The 25,073-nt window shown below is 35.8% G+C and overlaps 1 protein-coding gene across 3 annotated transcripts in view; it reads right to left on the minus strand.

Annotated features, from left to right (window-relative positions):
• The window catches only part of LRBA (LPS responsive beige-like anchor protein), a 728,899-nt gene that overhangs the window by 483,933 nt on the left and 219,893 nt on the right, over positions 1-25,073 (minus strand). For all 3 annotated transcript variants that reach the window (XM_033402948.2, XM_033402953.2, XM_012535502.3), the window contains exon 35: positions 6,988-7,052. In XM_033402948.2, coding sequence (XP_033258839.1) covers positions 6,988-7,052 — 65 coding nt within the window. The remainder of the gene's footprint in view (positions 1-6,987; positions 7,053-25,073) is intronic.

Consider the following 25,073-nt stretch of genomic DNA (forward strand, 5'->3'; position numbering starts at 1 on the left):
ACTTCCGATCAATCATTCACTGACCTCAAAGCTATGGAAAAAAAGGGGTGACCCTTTAAAAGCCAGACCAAAAAAAAAAAAAATATATGAAGAAGAATTCTAAAACAGCTTAGCAACAATATTAAGAACACCTTACCACAAGAGAGACAAATTCTGCAAATTAAGCCCAAGCAAGTAACTTCTAAAACTCAACAAATAAAACCAAATCCAACAACTATAAAAAGAACTATATACCACGACCAAGCAGGAATTAACCCAGGTATGCAGAGTCGGTTCAACATTCCAAAGTCAATTAATGTACTCCATCATACATAAATAAGCTAAAAAGAAAAATCACATGATATTTCAACAGATACCAAAAAAGCACTTGATAAAATCCAATGCCCATTCATGATAAAATCTCTCAGTAAACTAAGAATAGAAGGAAACTTCCTCAACTTGACAAAGAATATCTACAGAAAAATCCAAAAGCTAACACCATACTTAATGGTGAGATACTAGAAACTTTCCCATTAAGATCAGTATAAGGCAAGGATACCCCTCTGACCACTCCTTTTCAACATCATACCAGAAATCCTAGCTAAAGCAAGAAGACAAGAAAAGGAAATAAAAGGTATACAGATTGGTAAGGAACACCTAAGAATATCTCTGCTCAGAGATGACATGACTATCTATGTAGAAGATCCAAAACAGCTAAACTTTTATCTCACACCATACAAAAATATTAACTCAAAATGAATCACAGACCTAAATGTAGGGGCTAAAACTACAAAATTTCTAGGGATGAAAAAATATTTCTAGAAAAAAAAAAAGAAAGAAAACCCTAGTACTTGTTTTGACCTAAGATTTCTTGAATTTGCCAACAAGTCATAATCCATAGAAGAAAAAAATAGGTAAATTGTACTTTATCAAAATTAAAAACTTGCTCTTCAATGAAAATGAAAGAACAAGTCACAGACTGAGAGAAAATGTTTGCAAATCATGTATATGAGAAAAGATATAAATATAAGATATAAATATAAGATATAAAAGATATAAAAAAAGATATAAATATAAATTACTGTTTAAAAGTCAGAACTCATACAGTGAATGAAATTTTTAAATGGGCAAAAGATGTACACAGACATTTTCCCAAAGAAGGCACCTGAAAAAATACTCAACAGGATTAGCCATTAGGGAAATGAAAACAAAAACCAGGGTAAGATACCTACTAGGCTAACTAGGAAAATAGCTTGGCAGTTTCTTAAAAAATTAAACACAGACTTCCCATTCCACCAAGCAATTGTACTCCTAGGTATCTACCCAAGAGAAATGAAAACATATGTCCACACAAAGCCTTGTACACAAACACACATAGAAGCATTGTTTATAATAGCCAAAAACAGAAAGCAATCCAAACATTCACTGACTGCTGAAGGGATAAACAAAATGTGGTATATCTGTACAATGGAATACTATTAATCAGTAAAAAGGAACAAAATACTGATACATGCCACAATATGGGTAAAAGCACCAGGAATTATTATAAGAACAGTGTTGGAGAAAGTGACAGTGATCCAAAAACTAAAAGCAATGAGAAATAAATGGAAATTACTTGGGGGTATGTAGAGACACCACTGATGAGGGATGGTAAGCGATACAGTCTACAAACATGAGATTCCAAGCTGACTGAGATCCTGGTCTGACAGTTCCCTGAACTCCTCTCCTTCTCCGAGCTTGTCTTCCACCCTACCTCAGCCATTTATTGCACAGTCATATGCCAGACCTCATCATTTCCAATAACTGAATGGCCTTGGTTCTACTCGTCCCACTCTCTAAACTATTACCTCTCATGTTTATAGCTCACTCATTCTATTACTATCACAACTCTAACAGTCCTTAGAGCTCCAATCCATCCATCCTATCGTTTTCTTTACAGTCACTCTCCTCTTTACCTAGCTTAATAATCATAATCCTGTGGTCAATGATTACAATCACTCTCTAGCACAAAGAGGCTCCCTTGGCCTTCTCTCCCCCATACTTGGCAAAAACCTAAACCCACTGAAACCCAACTCTAACTCTACTTCCATATTTACCTCCCAGACTCTGTAACTACATAAAATGCCTTCCCAAGTTACTGTAAACGACCCATCCATGCTCTACTTTAAAGCCAAACCCCCATTTGCATACAAATTCACCCACTCTCAAATCAACTTAAAAACATCACTCCAGAAATTCTCACCTATCTCTTCTACATTAATTTCCCCACTCCTTACCATGAAACTGTTCTCTTGTTCTCATTTTTTAAAAACCCTACTTCCCTTGACTCTATTCCCCCCACTCCATTTTATTTTTGCTCCCCTTTGTAGCAAAATTCCTCTAAAGAACTGTTTATACACATTCTATAATTCCTCTTCTCTTATTCTTTTCTAAATTCACTGCAAAGGCTTTTTTCCACACCACTCTCCCCAAACTACTCCTGACCAAGTCAGAAACAACTTCTGAGCCCGTGGTCAAATCTCAGTCATCACCCTACCACCTTAATGATTTCGTCTAATCTCAAGGCATTAAATATCATCTATATTCTTATAACACTCAAGTTTAGATCTCTAGTCTGGAGAAATAATTAACAACTGCCTCTACCTGGATGTCTACTAGAGATATAAAAATCAGTATTTCCAAAACTGAATTCCTGATCTTCCCCAACAACAGTTTTATCCACAGCCTTTTCCATCTGGTTGATAGAAACACCATCTTTTCAGCTGCAGAAGCCAAAAATCTTCAGAGTAATACTTGACTCCTAGCTCTGTCTCACAATCCACATCCAATCCATTAGTAAATCCTATCAACTCTACCTTCAAAATATATTCATAATCCTACTACTTCTTACCTCCTCTACTGCTGCTGTCCTAGTCCACAACACCATCATGTTTAACTAGAGTTACTACAGTAGTGTCCTAGTTGATCTCTTTGCTTCTATCCTTAAATTCTTACATAAATCAGCCTTTTAAACATAAGGCAGATTGTCTCCCTCCTCTACTCAAAATCCTGCAATGATTGTTATCTCCTGCAGAATGAATTGCAAAGGCTCTACACAAATCTTGCCCTATGTCTCTGACCTCATTTCTTACTTCTCTCCACTATGATCACTTGTTCTTGCTATACTAGCCTCATTCCTCAAATATGCCAGGGAAGCTTTCATCCGTTTACTGGCTGTTCCCTAGGACTGGAACGCTTTTCCCCTACATGCCCCTATGTTTAACTCCTTCACATCATTCAAGTGCTTGCTTACATGTCAATTGCTCAGTGATCTGTAATATAACCACTCTATTTAAACTACTCTATAAAGGTATCAAACCTTTATATTTCCTTTAAAATTCACCATTTCCCTCAACCTGCTTCACATTATCTTTTTCCAAACAACTTACCACCTTTCATATATAATCCATTACTTATTTTGTTTATTGTTCATAGTCTGCCAATGACTGTTCAAATGTAAGATCTACAAAAAAAAGAATCTTTATCTGTTTTGTTTATTGCTGTATCCCCAGAATCAAGGACAAGTCATGGTACACAGTCAGTGCATAATAAATATTGGTTGAATGAATAGATGAGGAAACGGATGCTCACAGAGGTAAAAGTACTCCCCATATATCAAAGCTGAAACTTGAACCCAAGGCTAACTTCAAAGCTAAAACTATTAATCACAAAAGTATGTTGCCTTATCTACTAAATGTAACACTAACTTGCATAACGGAGGGCATTTAGACTTAGTAGAACCTAAACAAAATAGACTTTTTTTTTCAGCTTATAAATTCATTTGTTTGTTTATTTTATATTATTTTGTTTTTAACATTTTTATTGGAGTATAATTGCTTTACAGTGGTGTGTTAGTTTCTGCCTTATAACAAAGTGAATCAGTTATACATATACATATATCCCCATATCTCTTCCCTCTTACGTCTCCCTCCCTCAAACCCTCCCTATCCCACCCTTCTACCTGGTCACAAAGCATGGAGCTGATCTCCCTGTGCTATGCGACTGCTTCCCACTAGCTATCTATTTAACATTTTTTAACATTTGTCAATATATACACTACCACACTCTCACTTTGTCCCAGCTTACCCTTCCCCCTCCCCGTGTCCTCAAGTCCATTCTCTAGTAAGTCTGCGTCTTTATTCCCGTCTTGCCCCAGGTTCTTCATGACCTTTTTTTTTTTTAGATTCCACATATATGTGTTAGCATACGGTATTTGTTTTACTCTTTCTGACTTACTTCACTCTGTAGGACAGACTCTAGGTCCATCCACCTCACTACAAATAACTCAATTTCGTTTCCTTTTATGTCTCAGTAATATTCCATTGTATATATGTGCCACATCTTCTTTATCCATTCATCGGTTGATGGACACTTAGGTTGCTTCCATGTCCTGGCTATTGTAAATAGAGCTGCAATGAACATTGTGGTACATGACTCTTTTTGAATTATGGTTTTCTCAGGGTATATGCCCAGTAGTGGGATTGCTCGGTCATATGGTAGTTCTATTTGTAGTTTTTTAAGGAACCTCCATACTGTTCTCCATAGTGGCTGCATCAATTTACATTCCCACCAACAGTGTATGAGTGTTCCCTTTTCTCCACACCCTCTCCAGCATTTATTGTTTGTAGATTTTTTGATGATGGCCATTCTGACTGGTATGAGGTGATACCTCATTGTAGTTCCGATTTGCATTTCTCTAATGATTAATGATGTTGAGCATTCTTTCATGTGTTTGTTTGCAATCTGTACATCTTCTTTGCAGAAATGTCTATTTAGGTCTTCTGCCCATTTTTGGATTGGATTGTTTGTTTTTTTGATATCGAGCTGCATGAGCTGCTTGTAAATTTTGGAGATTAATCCTTTGTCAGTTGCTTCATTTGCAAAATAGACTTTTATAACCACTTCTCTTAAAAAAAAGAACTGGTGTTAATCAGTGTTTTGCATTAAGTAGAACAAATACATATTCGACCAACAGCACTCACTAACTCTTTTCCTATATATAAACTTTAAAAGTATCTAATACCTCAGTGTTGAAATTCAGCCAAAGAGTTATTTTTTTGATGAATAAGCACTTTGAAATTTTTGCTAAAAGTAAGACTAAATTATTAGTCATTCACTCATTGAGAAATATTTATTGATTTCTCAACACTTTCCAGACTCCAGACTACAATTTAGCTCTGTTTCTCATATAGATCACTGCAATAGACTTGTTATTGTTCTTGATTTCAATTAGGTCTCCTCTGCTTCAACCCATCCTAAACATCACTGCTAGTTATCCTTCCAAAACCCAAGTATCATAATAATACTTTCTTAAGACCTTTCAAGGCTTCCCATTGCCTTCAGATGAAAATCCAAATACACCACATTAGACCTTTTATGGTCCAGATAACCAATTCTATTCCAACAATTCACACACATACACATGCACACACACGTACATACACACCTTCCCACATCACAGTATCTTCAGATATTCTATTTCCTCTATTTAGAATGCTTTTCACACATATGTCCTCCAATTTATCCATAATCCCCACTTTTCCAAAGTCTACATTACTAACCTTACTCATCCTTGAAAATACATCTCAGGAATCATGTTTCCCTGGGGAGGTTCTGCCTAATTCTTCTGAACTAAATTGTGTAGTCTTTCTCTTTTTTCACATTCCTACCTTAATAACCTATATGTAAATACTTCTAGCACAGAATTTACCATATGGCATTAGTTGCAGGTTTATTTATTTGTATTCAACACCAGGTTTATTTATTTGTATTCAACACCATTCAACACCAGTCAACACCAGTGAGCACCTATGATTATTTACTGAGTGAAATAACTTTAGTAGCATTTACTATAAAGTAAAGTTAACAGTACCCTCTTCTACAACATTAACGAGACAGAGGTTAAACTCCTAGTTACTAGTTCAAATTATTCCTATAGTGATGGTGTCAATCTCAACTCTAGACAGAACAGTATAAAAAACATTCTTAAACAATAATTTTGTTCAGAATGCTATTTCCAATGGCAGCCAATCACACCTTTTAATCTATACCCTGGGTCTTCAGTCCAAGTAATCCAAAATCAACTGCCACAGGCTTCCCTGGTAGCGCAGTGGTTAAGAATCCGCCTGCCAATGCAGGAGACACGGGTTCGAGCCCTGGGCCAGGAAGATCCCACATGCACGCGGAGCAAAGCCCATATGCCACAACTACTGAGCCTGTGCTCTAGAGCCCGCGAGCCACAACTACTGAAGCCCACGCGCCTAGACCCCTCGCTCTGCAACAAGAGCCACCGCAATGAGAAGCCTGCACACTGCAATGAAGAGTAGCCCCGCTCACCACAACTAGAGAAAGCCCGCGGGCCACAACAAAAACCCAACACATCCAAAATAAATAAATAAATAAATAAATTTTTTTAAAAAAGAAAACATCAACTGACACGAAACAGACCCAAAGTAGTCCACTCATCATTTCCTCAATTTATTCTTACCCTTTAATTCTCTCACTTTCTTAAATCTATTTTTTCCTTGTATCTTTCTTTTTATCTCTGTACTTCACTTTTCTTTCCTACTACTGACTATTCTTTCCTTGAATTCTTCTTCCCTTATGCCCAGGCCATGACATAGGAGAGATAATATAGACCATATTAGTCTATTTATTGGCTCTACAAATATAATAGAATTTTCTAGGAAGCCCAAATAAGTATCAGTTTTCCTTATATCTGCTAATAGAATCATCAGTATACTTTTGCCAAAGGTTTACTTACTGAAAAACAAAGAACTGACTTTATCATTAAGCACATAACGATGAAGAGAACAAAATGATTAAATATTGAAATATTTGTAATAATTAATATCTAAGCTCACTATATCACTGACTGCAAAAACAATATAGTACCAAAAATATCAGTTCCGATGGCAAAAATACAATAACATTTTAAAGTAAAATATACATGGATATAAAATAGATTACCTTCCTTCGTTGACAAGTTCAATAAAAGCAAGGCCTGCATTCTTCTGAATAGAATTCTGCCACTCCTAAAAAACAGCAGAAAATAGCTGAACAAATTTCACTCAGTATGTTATTTCTTTAAAACAATAATTATGAAAAACATCACCCATATCAATTTCATACTTAATTGAAACTGATTTAATGGAAATTAATTAAGTCTCAAAAAATCTTAATGGAAAAGTTTTGTTAAACATGCTGCCTACCCACTGCAGCCCCATGAACACATAAACAGTTGACATTAAAAAGTAAGCTAAACAAGTTAGCAACAATTTGATTCTAGATAAACTAAATGAGCCTATCTATATTTATCTTGCCCTTTCAGTTCTGTACCATTATATCCTACTAATTTAACTGAAACAGTTTGAAAGGAAAGCAGCAAAGAAGACCAAGGACAGAGGTTTTGTTTTTGTTTCTTTAAGAGATGCATCACCCCAAATGAGGGGAAGACGGAATTAAGTATCTCCCTAAACTTAATAATAGCACACATTCTACAAAAATTGATTAATGATTAAGAAAGAGACGAGAGATCAGTGAATTTGGCTAGACTACTTGTAAGCTGAAAAACTATAATTTACTAGCATATGAATTAGCAAAAGATGGCATAAAATTATTAATATATTCTTTATGAATAAGTTATCCATTAAAAAGCCCCCTGGTGTTCCGGTGGTTAAGAATCCATCTTCCGATGCAGGGCAAGTAAGGTCCCACATGCCACAGGGCAAGTAAGCCTGCGCCCCACAATTAGAGAGCCTGTGTGCGGCAACTACAGACCCCACGTGCTCTGGAGCCCGAGCACCACAACTAGAGAGGCCCCGTGCTGCAACTACTGAGCCCACATGCTCTGGAGCCTGTGCACCACAGCTACAGACAAGCCCGCGCAACACAACTAGAGAGAAGCCCACGTGCTGCAACAAAGAGCCTGCGTGCCCCAACGAAGAGCCTGGGTGCCGCGTCGAAAGATCCCCGATGCCCCAACTAAGACCTGACTCAGCCAAAAATAAAAAGTAAATAAATATTTTCTTTAAAAAGCCTCAGAAGAAAATTAACCATTAATATATACAGAAATGAATTTTTTAAGCCTCATCTCAAAACAGATATAAAATACGCATTAATCCAATAAAGCTGGGCCCACATGAATTGAAATGTAGCTAGATTTGAGAAATGCCAATGCATGCATATCTGTATTTTTTAAAGAACTAGACATATATACATAATCTTTATGTTCCTTAAAACTGCAGAGCCCTTCTATTCCACCTACATAATATCCTTTAACTAATCTTTTTTTGTCCTTTTATAATGGTCAAAACAAAAGACAGTGCTGGGGACCTTACCACTGTTATCATAAGCAGTATTCATATATTCTGAATCTAACACCTTGAAGAGTTTTTAATTCCATGTAATTTCACCCCTGAAGACTGTTCTGTGTCATGCCAAATTCTGATTTAGTTTTAAGCCTCATCCTTTCACAGCTACTTTCTCCTTTTTATCCCCAGTATTTATTACTTTCATGTTTTGAAAAACCCAAGGTGGCCCTCAGGACTGAAATGGCTGTTTGCCATAATTTTGTTATAGAGTTCTATTTCATGAATAGTGTCAGCAAGAATATACTAACAGAACATATACAGTAGAATGAAAAGTAGATATAAAGTCAGTCAGAACATTTGAGGGTAGTAATTGGCTAGGACTAGGTGAGAAGATAAAGCAATGTGTTGCTGAGGAACAAGAAGTCATGGGATCTATGTTCTCAAACTGACTATGACACTAACAGAATATGTCCATAAACAGATCACTATACATCTCTAGGCCCTCGATACCCCCTTAAAAAAATTCTTAAAGATGTGTGACTTTATGATTCAACAACTTTCAAACATTTAGAAATTAGTGGCTCATAAGTCCAAAATATATAGTCTCAAAATTCACAATTGCCAGCATATTGAAACAACAAAATAGAGATCTTCTATTTCTTTCACTAAGGTAAACCAAGTCAAGGATAAATGGAAATACCCATCTAATTTAAAATCCTTTTCTTTCCAGCAAAATGAAGTAAACAGACAGACAATACAAAGGAAAGCAATCAAACTCCATGAAGAAGTAAACCTCTGAGAGAAGAGGATGTGTCATACCCTCCACTCTTCTCAGAAATAGGAGGAAGAAAAGAGGAATAAGCAGAAACCGCAGGTAAGTGTTTTGATCCTGGTCCAGAAGGTTCCACACCTCACTTCCGAGGCAGAGCACAGGGAGATGCCAAGACTCAAAGAGTTGCCCTAAACCTAGTAATGCACGGGAAGAGTAGATAGAGACAGATTTAATGGTAGATGGACCTAAAACAGCCTCACAGTAACGCATGCCCTTGGAGGAGTCAGAAAATTATCACAGAAAGATGTACACATAGTTGAGGCTTTGAGGGGATAAGGAAAACACAGTTGTGACCTTTGTTGATAGACAGCAGGGAATCAGAAAGGATGGTAACAGAGGGATGCCCTAGTCAAGGAACAGAAGCAAAATCTCACTCCTCAGCTCTTATGCCCAACAGAGCACTCTCAGCAAGCCACCTGGAAATCTGATACAGCACCAGAGTATGAGGGGGCAAGACCTTAAACTGAGTTTTCCTTTAGATCACTTACTTGAGGGAAAAATCTCAAAAGGGAAAGTAAATTTAGTAAAAAGAAAATAGTTACTTTTCTCGCTAGAAAAAAAGAAATTAGGAAGAAAGGCAAGAGGTTACCCCATATATAATTCTTTAGATCACACATGTTATTTTCAAAAGTATCTACTAGTATTATTTTTCTCAAATCCATTTTCTCTGATTTAAAACGGCAACAGGTGGGGATTTTTATGTCATACAAAACTCAAACCCCACATGAAAACCATCAGTAACAGTAGAGACACTCAAGTTTTAAGTATACAGGTAAACATCACTTTGATTTTATTTTCATTTATGTATACAAACTGACTTTTACTGATAATGTAAATTTAAATTTCACAAAGATTTTAAATTTCACAAAGATTTTAACAGCATGATTTAGGTCAGATAGAAAACTAGTTAAAGTTAGTATAAAAACTAGTTAAAGTTACTATAAAAACATTACCATCTAAAAATTTTATGACTTCAACTTAAATTGGTATGTCACAATTTTTTTCTTTTAAATTAAAAACAAATTAGACATGAAAACACACATAGAACTGGAAGAGTCCAATTTTTCTTACAAAAGCTCAGAAACATATTTATGACTGCTAATACATCTGGATTCTTGTTTTCTCAAACATCACCTATAAACTCATATTATTTAACTTGTAGTAACAGCTATCTAATAAACACCTGGAATAAAACTTTTTCACCAGTTAAAAAAATTAGACTAAATGAGAAATGAAGTGAAAATACAAATCTTACCTATGCTTTGGGTAGTTCTAAAAATCTCACAATTCTTAAAGATATCAGAGTTTTAATTTGCCTATAATCCATTCCTAATTATAAACTATTTAACATTTAATAAAATATCACATACCAGGTACATAAAGATATACTGATAGGAATTAATAACCCAGGTAAAAAGAAGCTGAAACCCATGAGAATAGGAAATTAATTTGTTTTAATAAACCCAGCTGCTAGTCAAAGCCAACAAGTTTTCTCCATACTAAAACACTGACTACAATCCTTAAGGAAGTCACCTAAACTACAAAGAAGATTCATGCTATCCTAAAGCATTTTCTGCACTTCTGAGACAATTACTAAAGAAGGTGTTAGCCTAAACAATTTCACAAACCACAGCTCAAGATAACCTTTAGTGAGTTTTAACAGTTGAAAGAAAAGCTTAATGGTTATCGTCTCTCATGATCATTTCAATATTTCATCATAGTATTTACAATTATACAGCAATGCAAAATGCACCATACATTTAAAGGTTTTGGTTATTCTTTTCCCAGAGGTATTGATGAAAAACATGTTAAAAGCCTCAAATCCAACCACTAATGCAGCTAAGTAATTTTAAAACACACTTCAGCACTTTGGAGAGGAAGGACTCAAAACACAACTGAGTCAATAATTTCATACCTGTTCTAAGCTGTATTTAATTGACTATCACTTCCTAAGGCCATAACTGTTGATTAGTCAATTTTTACTAAAATATACTCTTAGCTTACTAATGCTCTTAAGTCATACAACAACAACAGAGATAGTATATATTAGTGAAATCTAGTAAATAAACAGAGTTACATCAATTTTCAAACATGTGCTTTTGGTGGTAAAAGTCCACCAAACTTGGGTTGGGGGAAAAACAAGACTTCATCAACTAAATTAATTCTATGCCTCCCCACCATCAACAAACAAATATAGAGAAAAAGGGCACCAATAAAAGTGCTATATATTAATTTATAATATTTTGATACAACTTTAACTTCCCTAAAGTGAACTTGACAGTTTTCTATAAATTTGATAATCTCCTACAACATATTTTAGTGTCTTGAGTACAGCACATGAATTTATCTGAATTTTAAAAGTAATTCCCAAATATTACCATGCTCTAAAGCAAATAAAATCAAGCTACAGATTGACAAGATAGACTACATATACTCCATGCTGCCACCTTTTTTCTTTTTTAGTCAAGCCATCGATACTGACATTAAATGTATATCAATTTTTTTTTTTATTCTAGTCGGCTAGAAAATCACTAAACTATGTTCTACTCTTAAAATAAAAAAGGTATAGGGCTTCCCTGGTGGCGCAGTGGTTGAGAGTCTGCCTGCCGATGCAGGGGACATGAGTTCGTGCCCCAGTCCAGGAAGATCCCACATGCCGCGGAGCGGCTAGGCCCGTGAGCCATGGCCGCTGAGCCTGCACGTCCGGAGCCTGCGCTCCACAACAGGAGGGGCCACAACAGTGAGAGGCCCGTGTACCGCAAAAAAAAAAAAAAAAAAAAAAAGGTATAAAATGAGTGACTTTGGTTAAACAGCAAAAAACAAGAACAAAAATACTAAAGAGAGGACAAGAGTAATGAGAGTTAAAAAATTTCTCTACAACCTGAAGGGAAATAACTTGAAGCAGACAAATGCTTGTTACAAAACCCTTAGAAAGGCCAAGAATTGAAGGCACTGATTACATATATGGATGGCTGAGGGACAGGGATGAAAGGAGTTTAAATGAATAAAAGCTGGTATAAAAAACACAGAATCTGAGCTCCTCTCCTCATATCGATGGCCATCCCAACCATGGTAAGAGACTGGATATTTACTTTCCAGAGGAGTAAACCTCTGAACACTTTAAAAAGCCTTATTGTAAAAAAACAAAATAACTTGAAAGTATGCTTACTGAAACATGAGACATCAAGCAATATTAGAGAAGTGTTCTCTGAGAAAAACGAGAAGCCATGATAACATTTAAAATAAAGCTCATTCATCACCAGCAGACAGCACATACATAGGCACATAAACTTTTGTGCAATACACTTAAACATGAACACAAAGGGTCACTAGTCATTAGAGGAAAGACTCATATGAATGACAGACACCAAAGAAACAAGCAGGAAAAAAAATAATTATTAAAAATGGACAGGGGGCTTCCCTGGTGGCGTAGTGGTTGAGAGTCCGCCTGCCGATGCAGGGGACCTGAGTTCGTGCCCCAGTCTGGGAAGATCCCACATGCCGCGGAGCAGCTGGGCCCGTGAGCCGTGGCCGCTGAGCCTGCGCGTCTGGAGCCTGTGCTCCACAACGGGAGAGGCCGCAACAGTGAGAGGCCCGCGTACCGCAAAAAAAAAAAAAAAAAAAAAAAAAAAAAGGACAAAATATTAACAAATTAAAATATTAAAAAGTATTGTTAATGGGGTAGGGAGAGGAAGACTAAAGAAAAGTATAATTAATACCATCAGAAAGATAAAAACTTTCATGTAAAAATTCAGGGCAGGGTTACTTTTTTATTCACTGGTACCTCTTTGCCTCTGTATTAGAGTTCTCCAAGCCAGGAGTCTGTGGCCCTCAGCAATGCCCATGATCACAGGCCTTGGGAGCTCCTTTAATCTCTAAGAAGAACTGGAGCAGGAGTTGTAACATGGACCGTCTTATTGGAGCCCAGAACATCTGGGGAGCCAGATAACCCTCTCTTTGCACAACATATGAAATTTGTCATATGAAAAACAGAGTCCTCCAGAGAAACAGAACCAACAAGACAGAGATATGTATTTTATTTATTTTAAGAAAGTGGCTCACATAATTATGGAGGCTGACAAGTCTCTGCAGGGCGAGTTAGCAAGCAGAAGAACCAGGAGAGCCGATGGTGTAATTCTACTCCAAGCCAAAAAGCATAAAAATCTGGAAAATGAATGGTGTAGTTCCAGACTGAAGGGCACTAGGCTCAAAACCCAAAAGGAGCCAACATGTTAGTTTGAGGACAAAGGCAGGAAAAAGTGACATCTCAGTTCCAAGGCAGTCAAGCAAGTAGAATTCTCTCTACTCAGGGAATGCTCAGCCTTTTTGTGCTAGTCAGGCCTTCAACTGATTGGATGAGGCCCATCCACATCAGGAAGGACAACCTGCTTTACAAAGCCTACCGATGTCAATGTTCATTTCATTCAGAAACTCTCAGAATAATGTCTGACCAAGTATCTGGATACCCCATGACATAGTCAAGTTGACATAAAATTAACCATCCAGCTCTCCCCTCCCATCTCCCCTGAAAACCTCAGAAAAATAGAAAATGCTATTAGAAATTAAGAGTATAATAACAAATAAAAATTTTGAAAGAACTACCGGAAGATGTTGAAAAAGGCTCTTAGAAGAGTAAAATAAAAGATAAAATGAAGGAAAAACAGGTGAGAATGGATATGAAAATTAGATAATTAATCCAGACAGTTCAACATCTAACTAAGAGGAGTTCTGGAAACAGAAATGAGAATACAGAGAAAGGAATTCCCATAGATATAATTCAAGAAAACTTCTCTGAACATAAGTACATACTTTTTCAGACTGAAAAAGTTTACATTAAATATCAAAGACAATGGATTTTAAAAGATCCACCCACATCAAGGTACAATCCAGTAACAACAAACACTTTTTAAAATAATAAAAATACTAAAAGCTCTCACAGAGAAAAAAATAATTGGAAAGATTACAATTTTCAGCCTGTAATACTAATATCCCAACAAGCCACCAGTCACATATAAAGATTAAAAAAAAAAAAGACATTTTCATACAAGCAAGGTCTAAAAAATTCTGTCATGCATTCTCTTTTAAGAAATTACAAAGGACATGCCTCATCAAAATTAATACAGAGACCCCACTATCATCCTCCATCCCAGTTCTGCTTTAATTTTTCCATGGCATACTTACTGCCGATTAGATTTCTTTTTTGCTTTTCTCTGTTTTATTCTCTCCTATTTCCTGTGCTAGGACAGTGACCAGCACATATAGAATAAGTGATCAATAAATGCTGAATCAGTGTATCTTTCATAAAAGAAGGCCACTATAGGACACAGGAAATAGACACTATAGCATAAGAGGGAGAAGAGGAAACATCTAGGTTGATGATAAAAGAAGCCTCCAGATGACACCTTTCTACACAACTAAGGAGTAACCAATCCAGGCAAGAACAAGAAAACAGAGAACTCCGGGTACTGTATCTCCAAGGAAAAGAATTGAACCAATAGATACCAAGTGTGCTCATTACACTGGTAGACGTTATATGATTTCAGTGGAAAATTCAGAAATAAATTTGTGGTGGGTACACAGAAATTTAAATTAACAAAAAAAGTAGGAAGTTACTAATTCCAGGAGAATCAATGAAAGAGAGACAAACAAGTGGGAGGCAGGGAGGGAGGGAGAGAAGAAGGAAGGATGGAAGGAAGGAAGGAAGGAAGGAAGGAAGGAGGGAGGAAGGAGAGGGAAGGTGGTTGGGTAAGCATGGTACATTTTGTGGGTCTGCACAGATATTTACATTGTCACAAAAATGTAAATGCTAGGTATGGTTTTAACTAAATACTATGATATAACTGTCCTGGAAACAAGAGAGTACATAAAATGAACAGGGACAGCAATATAAGTACTCAATAGTCATCTTCCATAGAAGACATTAGATAATATCTAAAACAGAAAAATCCAGAAATAGCTATCATTTAGAAATATGAAAGTAACTAGCAGAGTCAAAAGCTAAGAGATCTGAATGTGGCTCCTTCAAGAAAGTAAGAATCAAGGGAGAGAAGAAGAATTGCAGCAGGGAACTGCTGTTTTCAGTTTAAGTTTTATACTATTATTAGATCTGTGAAATAACATATGTTTTCCTTGATAAAAAATAAAACTCGGGGCTTCCCTGGTGGCGCAGTGGTTGAGAGTCCGCCTGCCGATGCAGGGGACACGGGTTCGTGCCCCCGTCCAGAAAGATCCCACAGGCCGCGGAGCGGCTGGGCCCGTGAGCCATGGCCGCTGAGCCTGCGCGTCCGGAGCCTGTGCTCCGCAACGGGAGAGGCCACAGCAGTGAGAGGCCCACGTACCGCAAAAAAAAAAAAAAAAAAGTTCTGAAGAACCTAGGGGCAAGACAGGAATAAAGACACAGACCTACTAGAGAATGGACTTGAGGATACAGGGAGGGGGAAGGGTAAGCTGGGACAAAGTGAGAGAGTGGCATGGACATATATACACTACCAAACGTAAAATAGATAGCTAGTGGGAAGCAGCCGCATAGCACAGGGAGATCAGCCCGGTGCTTTGTGACCACCTAGAGGAGTGGGATAGGGAGGGTGGGAGGGAGGGAGATGCAAGAGGGAAGAGATATGGGGACATATATATATGTATAACTGATCCACTTTGTTATAAAGCAGAAACTAACGCACCATTGTAAAGCAATAATACTCCAATAAAGATGTTAAAAAAAAAAAGAGTCACGTACCACAATGTTCATTGCAGCACTATTTACAATAGCCAGGACATGGAAGCAACCTAAGTGTCCATCGACAGATGAATGGATAAAAAAGATGTGGCACATATATACAATGGAATACTACTCATCCATAAAAAGAAACGAAATTGAGTTATTTGTAGTGAGTTGGATGGACCTAGAGTCTGTCATACAGAGTGAAGTAAGTCAGAAAAAGAAAAACAAGTACTGTATGCTAACACATATATATGGAATCTAAAAAAAAAGGTTCTGAAGAACCTAGGGCCAGGACAGGAATAAAGACACAGACGTAGAGAATGGACTTGAAGACATGGGGAGGGGGAAAGGTTAGCTGGGATGAAGTGAGAGAGTGGCATGGACATATATACACTACCATATGTAAAACAGATAGCTAGTGAGAAGCAGCCACATAGCACAGGGAGATCAGCTTGGTGTTTTGTGACCACCTAAAGGGGTGGGATAGGGAGGGTGGGAGGGAGACTCAAGAGGGAGGAGATATGGGGATATATGTATAGCTGATTCACTTTGTTATAAAGCAGAAACTAACACACCATTGTAAAGCAATTATACTCCAATAAAGATGTTAAAAAAAAACTATGAAAATGTAAATATCATAAACTATTAAGAATTTTTTTTAAAGATAGTATTTTACATCCTACCAAATAAAATTCACTTCATTGCTATTGGTAATAAAATATTCTCCTTTTTTTTAAGTATTGACCTAAGGATCCAAACATAATTTAACTTAAAAATGGAATGAAGAATAATTTGTTAACAAACACCTAAACTCATCAAATTATTTCAGTTTTCTTATAAAAAATTAAAAATTTAAAGGCTTCTGCTCTTCAATGGAATATCAATATTAATATTTTAAGATGTTACAGTTATCTATGCCTTTGTAAAATAAATCAAATTGGCTGGATATAGTTCCAAGTACCTAAATACATGTCAGAAACACTATTAGGAGTCAAGGGAGTAGGCCACAAAGGAGAGCTCAAATGAGGAAGGGAATGTATTAACACAAAATTGAGAACCACATTATGCACAGGACTAAAGGTCAAAACCATAGAAAACTGGTTCATAGTCATGATATAGTAATCTTAAGTGCTCAAAGTAAACTATCAAGAACTTTTCAGCATTGTTTGCACTTTGTGTCAGCACTCTCTCAACAGCATATCTAACAGAAACTTGAGGAACCCCATACCAGGAAAGACTATAGCATAATAGTAAAGAACAGGTTTTATTCCACTGTCTCTATAGAGGGTAAAACAAATCATTACATGAAATATCAAAAGAAAATTTTACCTTTTGGCAAGTTTTCGATTTGACGATTTTTGTGAACATGTACATCTAAATTGTACACCTAGTTTGTACAAGTATTATGGCTCAGTTTATAAATAAAATATATACACAGATAACTACAAAATAGAGAAAAGAAAGAAAAATTCTATTAAAGTTGGATTAGCAAATGGTTCAGTTTCATAACTGCTTATTTAACAAATGCTTTTGAACATTTACTATGTGGAAGTAATTGAATATTGAGAAAATAACTATTTATAGGATTGACAAAATAGGGCTTCCCTGGTGGCACAGTGGTTGAGAGTCTGCCTGCCGATGCAGGGAACACGGGTTCGTGCCCCGGTCCAGGAAGATCCCACATGCCGCGGAGCGGCTGGGCCCGTGAGCCATGGCCGCTGAGCCTGCGCGTCAGGAGCCTGTGCTCTACAACGGGAGAGACCACAACAGTGAGAGGCCCGCGTACCGCAAAAAAACAAAAAAAACCCAAAAAGTTGAGATAACCATGCAATCAAGTATGTGATTACAATATAGTTTTAAATTGTTTGTAAATAATCAAAAAAGCAATAATCCCCTGGTGGTGTGTTTAAGCATACTTTAAAATTAATAAATTTGCAAGTTTCTTTAAAAATCTGTTTTTAAACTTTTTCAGAAAAAACATATTCTCCAGTCAACAATGATCTTGCAAATAACTTCCAAACTGGCGTCAATATAGTCAAGATCTTTCACTAATCAATAAAGAAAGCTTGATTTCAATAAAGGTGACAAAAGTTGCTCTAACCCTTTCCAGCAACAAGCTCTCAACAGACGATCATCATTAAGCTTATATCAAGGCTTCATGTTCAGAAGCTATATAAATGTGTCCTATTAGTACATGATCAGTCTGTTTGGCAACTCCAGTTCTCCAGACATGTGGCAATTGCTGCCCTTTGAGGTCTGAAGTCAAGTCTTTAGGGAATCTCAAAGCCTGCACTGAAATTACAAGGAGCGTTCATTAGAGACTGCTGGAGAGGAAACATGAAAGACTTCCATTAAAACTATATAAAACAGCTTCTTATTTTAAAAAGATTTTTAAACCATCTCATGTACTCAGCTATAATAAAAAGTATTTACCAACTGAATTATTTTTAAAAGCACTACTTTCAGGACATGGTACATTCTTCATGCCTCCCATCCCCCACCTCAATACACCTAACATTCCTTTTATAGGGATCATCAAGTCAAGCTTTTGGTGTCCTGGGAGAGAATAAAACTACCTATACCTCTAAACTCTTTCTACAAATCACTGTAAACATTTATAAAATGAAGGTAATTTTAGAGACAAAGTTTTGTTTTCTGACATTAATTTTGAATAATACAGTTACTTAAACTCAGCCAGACATACATATGTGTTTCTTTTTAGATGCCTCTTTTTTTACTCAAAAAGGCTCTCTCTAATTCATTTTCACTCAATTTTAAACTGATAATCATAAAAAAGTTGTAAACACAAAATAATATAAATTACATACTAGTTAATCTATGAAATGGCATTTATCAGCTAATATTATGGAAAATATATGAAGATTCAAATGTTTAAAATTAAAAGAAGAATGTCAATAAATTGACAGACAAGTGTTCAAAGAAAGTTCATGTCTTTGCTATCTCAGGATTTTGAAAAACATAGTAAATATATTTTCTAATTAATAATTGTTGCCATTTAAAATTTCTAAATCTGTAGGCACTTTTTAACTTGAGAGTATGGTTATTTATTAAATTTGCAACAAAACAAATACTACTAGATAATACTTCAGTAACAAATCTCTATAAAATGTTATATAAAATTCATTAGCTTGCTTCAGTCATTTCTTGAATTCACATATATGTTGGTTTCTGACAGCCTAATTCCAAAAAGCAATTACAATCTCCATCCATATGTAAAAAGATAACAGAAAGCAAGTACATTAAACCAGTTTAAAAGAATAAAAATCTAAAGAAAACAGATTACGAATGATTTATATGAATGCCTAGTGCTGAAGTTAATTACAAGTAACCCAATAAAATAGTGCCTTTATTATTGTACAGCAAGTAATAGCTCTAGATGAAAAAACCAGACTCTTTCTGCTGACTTTTGCATGCCCAATCCCACAGCACACAACATTAAGAATTTAAAATGTAGTAAATAAGGCATATAGAAAACAGCAGTTTTTAACTAAAAGCAGAAAACTCCCCTGCTGTTTAACCATTTGGAGTCTACCACTCTGAACAGTGACCACTGTAAACTGATACTATGTGCTCATTGAATAAATTCTTAATACAAAGTGAGATTTAATTTCAGTATTCAAAATTTTACATCAAATGAAAAGTAAATAACTGTGAAATGTATTCATTAGGAGAAAATAAAGTATCATTTATGTTTATGCTATGAAATTATATCTTCAGAATCAAATTTTTCCAAACCTCATACTACATCTACCAATAAAGCTTTGGTCCTAATTTTACAGTACTAAGACACATACATTACGTGCTGCAGTAGTATGTTATAGTTGTCAACAGCCACAAGCTATAGCCAATCACAGTATGCTTAATGACTTTCCCAATGAAGAGGAGTAAGGCCTTTCAGTCCAGAATGATTCCATAATATTTTCAAATATTTATCAATGTACCTAATGAGATATTAGTTGGTATAAACTTTAAGTTCAATGCAAAAGTCCTAAAACATGTTATGGATAAACATTACCATGTAGGTCATTTTGACCTACAACATAACTAAAATAGTGAAATGAAATACTTGATAACCTGGTTTTGCTGCACAAATAATCAGTGGTGCATCTCTCTCGCAGTATTTTATTCATATCAATTTCATCTCCATTAGAAATATATGCAATACTAGCTTATTTTGCCTTTTTTTTTTTCTGGGTCAATAACTTTACAAATTGGAATTTGTCTCAACTACAGTAAAATTCTTTAAAGGTAGCGATGCCTATCTCTTGGGGTTCTCAACAGTATCTGACTCAATTTCCCTTATAACAAACATTCAAATGTTTGTTAAAGAGACCATAATTTAACACTGTTAGGTGAAGGAGGGAAGAGCATGGCACTAAGAACACTCACTAGATAGATTACTCACTTGTTGTGGCCACTATAACAAATCGTCACAAACTTGGTGGCTTAAATTACTAGAAGTCTGTTCTCTCACAGTTCTGGAGGCCAGGAGTCCAAAATGAGTTTCACTGAGCCAAAATCAAGTTGCTCTTCTCCTGGAGGCTCTAGGGGAAAATCTGCTCCTTGCCTCTCCCAAGCTTCTAGTGGCTGTCAGCAGTCCTTGGCTTGTGACCACACTGCTCTCTGCTCCATCATCATACTGCCTCCTCCTCTGGGTACCTATCTCTAATCTCCCTCTGACTCTCTGCCATAAGGATACATATAACAGCATGTAGGGCCCATCCAAATAACGCAGGAGTATCCCTCATGTCAAAATCCTTAACATATAATCACACAAAGACCCTCTTTCCAAATAAGGTAACATTCATAGGTTCCAGAGATTTGACGTGAATATCTTTTGGGGAGCCATTTTTCAGCCTATCGTACTAGAGAAACCAAATTAAAAGAACAGAAAGAGCTAGTTGAACAAAAGTGAACTTTACTACAAAGTTCAACAAAATTCAAAAGATTCAAAAGAAATAAAGGCATTTTTAAAAAATTAGTATATTGTGGCAAGAGTTGGAAAAGTTTTTAAGCAAGTTAACTTGTGCTACAGGTGTTGGTTCTAACAATGATTGAGTTGTGATTGGTTTTGTTTTCAGTTCCAGAAATTCAGCTACCAGGCTACAAGAAACTCAAATCTGGGCAGCTGAGATAGAAGATACAGGTAACAAGCAGATATCATTAAGAACAACTCCTAATAATTAGCAGAAAAGCAATGACAGCACTGCCAAATGTCCAAATAAGTAAGGCAGCAATTCAGACTTGGTTAAGATACTAACAAGAATTAGAAAGCTTCTTTGTAAAAAACTTTCCCGTTGTTTTACTTTCTCACTGCCAATGATCAAACTCCTTTTCTCTTCCTTAACTTACAGTACCAGAAAAAAAGAAACCTATGTTCACAAACTAAGCTACAAATTAGTGCTACAAAACAACAGTGAATCTTTTCAATACATATAAATAGGACACAACTCTGAAAGATTAAGCAAAGCTGTAAGCTTTCTTAGGTAAAGGAATAGACCACCTCCCCTCTGAAAAAAGAACAATAAGAAACCAGACTTAAGTTTGCTCTCAATTATGTGGTATCTGGTAATCAGAATAACATGACAAATCAACAGACTGAACAAGACAATTCCACTGTTTTAACAGAATGTCTAATGAAAACTTGAGATTCCAACAAAAATTTTTCAAAAATACATAATTATTATCAAAAAGAATGCCCTATGTATCCAGTATTAGGATATTGCCATGCATTTTCAGACTCACTATATGTAAAAGCACCTTGTGGAAAGGAAGATGTCAGAAGAACGTCAGAACAGATTCGGGTTTAGGCAGTTTGATTTTTCTGGGAAAATACCCACAAAATGACATGATACACGTAACACATATGTCAAATACCTGAATGCTACTTACAAAGCAGCAGAGAAACAAGTGGAAACTAAAATAAAATAGATATTAGAGAGCTTTACAATAAGGCAGTGGGGTGTGAATTTGATAAGACAGTAAACTGCAGCTTCTCTTGGAAAGGAAATACAAAGAGACTCCTGTAGGAAAGTCAACTTGTTAGTACGTACTGAAAGAGGTAAAAATCAACACAAAGGAAAAGGCCATTTCTCTAATTCAGGAATAAGCTGGATCAGAATTTCTGATTCTTTATGGAGACCTTTTTCAAATGATACCTCCTTTTGTCCCTGCCTGTCTCCCCGATTCTGACAGCACTCAGGGTGAGACTCATCATAATGAGCAACTGTTAATGATGATGTATCTGGCCAGAAAAAAAAAAGGTTGATAATCAGTGACCTAGGTTAACTGTTATAAAAGCATTTCTCAACTATGGTAACACAGGAGGTGTGTTGAAAGTAATGTAGTATAAATAAAAAGCACTGAAATATACAGAAGACATCTTTAAGAAAATCACTGGAGTACTAATCCCTAAAATGACATCCATCTCACTTGTATTAAGGTATACTTTATTGACTTCCAAAGGAGTGATCACTATAGCTAGCACAGGAAACAGTGGGATCACCTTTGGAAGCCTATGGAAAATATGAATGTTAACCATTAACCTTGCCTACATGAAAATGGCCCAAAACTGCAAATTTATGGGATATCTCCTAGATCTAATAATGTATGGTTTGAGATGAAAATGGACTAGACTGGGCATATAATCATAGAAAGAAGAGAAAATAATGAAAGAGACACTGCAGAAAATAATGGTGGACTAAAGCATAGATATGAAAAATCTAATTTCATTAAAAGAAAACAAGAGGCACTAAAAATACTGAAGAGAAGATTTTGTGTGCTGTTAAAAACACTTAGATTCAGAAACTAATAACTTTAATTTACAACCTACTTTGCTCTATGGACTGTTCTACATCCTTTTACATACATTATCTAATATAATCTTTATTACACCCATTTCACTCAATAAGAAACTGAGTCTCAAGCAAGTGAAGTGATTTGCCCATGGTTACAGAGTTAACAAGTGGCAGAGGGAAAAACGTTTATTAAAATTCAAAAATCTATCATCACAGCATTTTCCTGACCTCAGTCTCTTCCTAAGACCCTTTCCAAAGTGACTTTTCCCTTTCTCCTTTTGTTACCCATGATGGAGACAACAGCCACCTCTACAAAGTCCATCTCCAGCAACTGAGGAAGTAACTACTAGAAAAACAAATAGCCTTCAGCCTTCTGATTCGTGCTTTATTCAGGCCTAAATCAAAGTGCAAACTTCAGGTTTTATTAAAATTGCATGCATGCTTCTGGAAGCTCATGTTATAAAATGGCAGCTTGACTAAAAACAGCTGCCTGACTAAAAGATGCATAACATATGGAATATATGGGCAACTACTTATATATAATAATTGTCCCTCCCTAAACTATACTGTGTTATATATATATGTATACATAATGCTATTATATTCTAACTGCACTAAAGTACTAAACTCAGTCAACTGAGGCAAATAGTGTAAACACTTTAAAATTGACAGCAAAACGTAAATCTAGATCCTAAGAACTGATTACTCTGCTTAAAAACTATTAAATTATATACTATTTATGAAAAAAAGTTATCAGAGAGTTTTGGTATAAAAACAAAGACAATCTCAAGCTTTACGCTTTTAATCTAGCCTTTTTGTAATACTTTAACTTCAGTGGATTAATTTGAAGTAATAGAAAAAAAAGAAAGGACTAAGCAAAACCAAACAATAAGCAGTCAAAGCTGAGAAACACAGAAACCGAGCTGTAATCATAATTATGTTAAAACCAAAGGAAAACACTATGCTTAGAATATTTCCATTCACGTATTCCCCTTTTCTTCTAACTCGCTGCCTAATCCCAATTTAAAAGACCAGCTGTAAAACGGTGGGGTGCCAAATTAAAGCACACTTTATTTTCAGATGTCTCCATACTCATAGGCTGACTTCCTGTCAGGAAGAGTTCCATTTCTCTGAATACCCCAATCAGCAGGGAACTTGCAGAATTAAGTGCCAGTTGATATTACTTTGTTTTGCATTTACCACCCTTGAGAATAACGTTCAAAGATCTAGTTATATAGTCAGCATGGTATCATCCTTCTGACTAGACTGCCAAGCCACAGGGTGTACTGCCAGTTCCACAAAATTTACCTTCAAAGGTGTTGTTTTCTAAATCCTAGTGCGCTAGTGAATCAACAGGATGCCTGTATTTCAGAATAAATCCTGCGCTAAAGTTAAATTATGCTTCTCTTTGGTTACAAAGCACTTTAAATTAATACTGGAAAGGTCTGCATCCAGATTCAAATAAAGATCAATTAATGTTCACTAATCCATCAAGTTAAATATTTTTTTTAAAAGTGAAATGCAATAATTCAGTCTGATTTATTTGTTTTTAATGTTTTTGCTATTGTTTAAAGACAAATGAGTCCACCCTATAAAAGCAAGTTATAAAAATCTGAATCAAGTAAAACTATAAATTTTTTTTTCCATACTAGCATAAAGTGCAGTTATTAAGCTGGTTTCAAATGCTTCACAACTATTAGTGCATTTAAGATGTTCATGATCGGTTAACATAGCATGAATCTTAAACTACCCTCTCCAACTCCCACAGGCTTCCCACCATGCTTCTTCAAAGGTCTCTAGTTCCTTCTCATAAGGTCAAATATTTTGATTGCACACAAAATTAAGTTAATTCTGAGCACTTCAATACAGAACACCTATGCTCACAGCCTTTGTACATTATAAGGACAAAGCATTCACAGCAGCTCTAAGATAAAAACAGGTGATTGTACTGCAAGCCTACTTTTTTGAACCCAATGTTAATCATTACCATATTGATTCTCATCCATTCACAATCAAAAGGCCACAAGCACTGACAATAACAAATCAGAGACAATCAATTTACATTCACTAATTTTCTATAAATGTATTCTAAGGATGAGGAATAAAGGCATCCAAAATAAAATAAAAGGAGGGGTAACACTGAGAAAAGGTTGAAATATTAAATTATACTGATCCTAGTTGGACCATGCTACATATAAACTGGTCTTAAAGAATCCAATTGCCCCTAAAGTCCCATTTACATTGGAAAAAGGAAGGCTGGTTACAAAGAAAGTTGAATGATTTATTGACAGCATATCAAAGTACAAATTTAAACATTTACTACATTTTGCAAATTTGTTGCCATGCAAGCACTTTTAGCAATCTTTCTACTCAGA

This window comes from Orcinus orca, chromosome 4 (assembly GCF_937001465.1).
Source record: "Orcinus orca chromosome 4, mOrcOrc1.1, whole genome shotgun sequence".
NCBI classification, from domain to species: Eukaryota; Metazoa; Chordata; class Mammalia; order Artiodactyla; family Delphinidae; genus Orcinus; species Orcinus orca.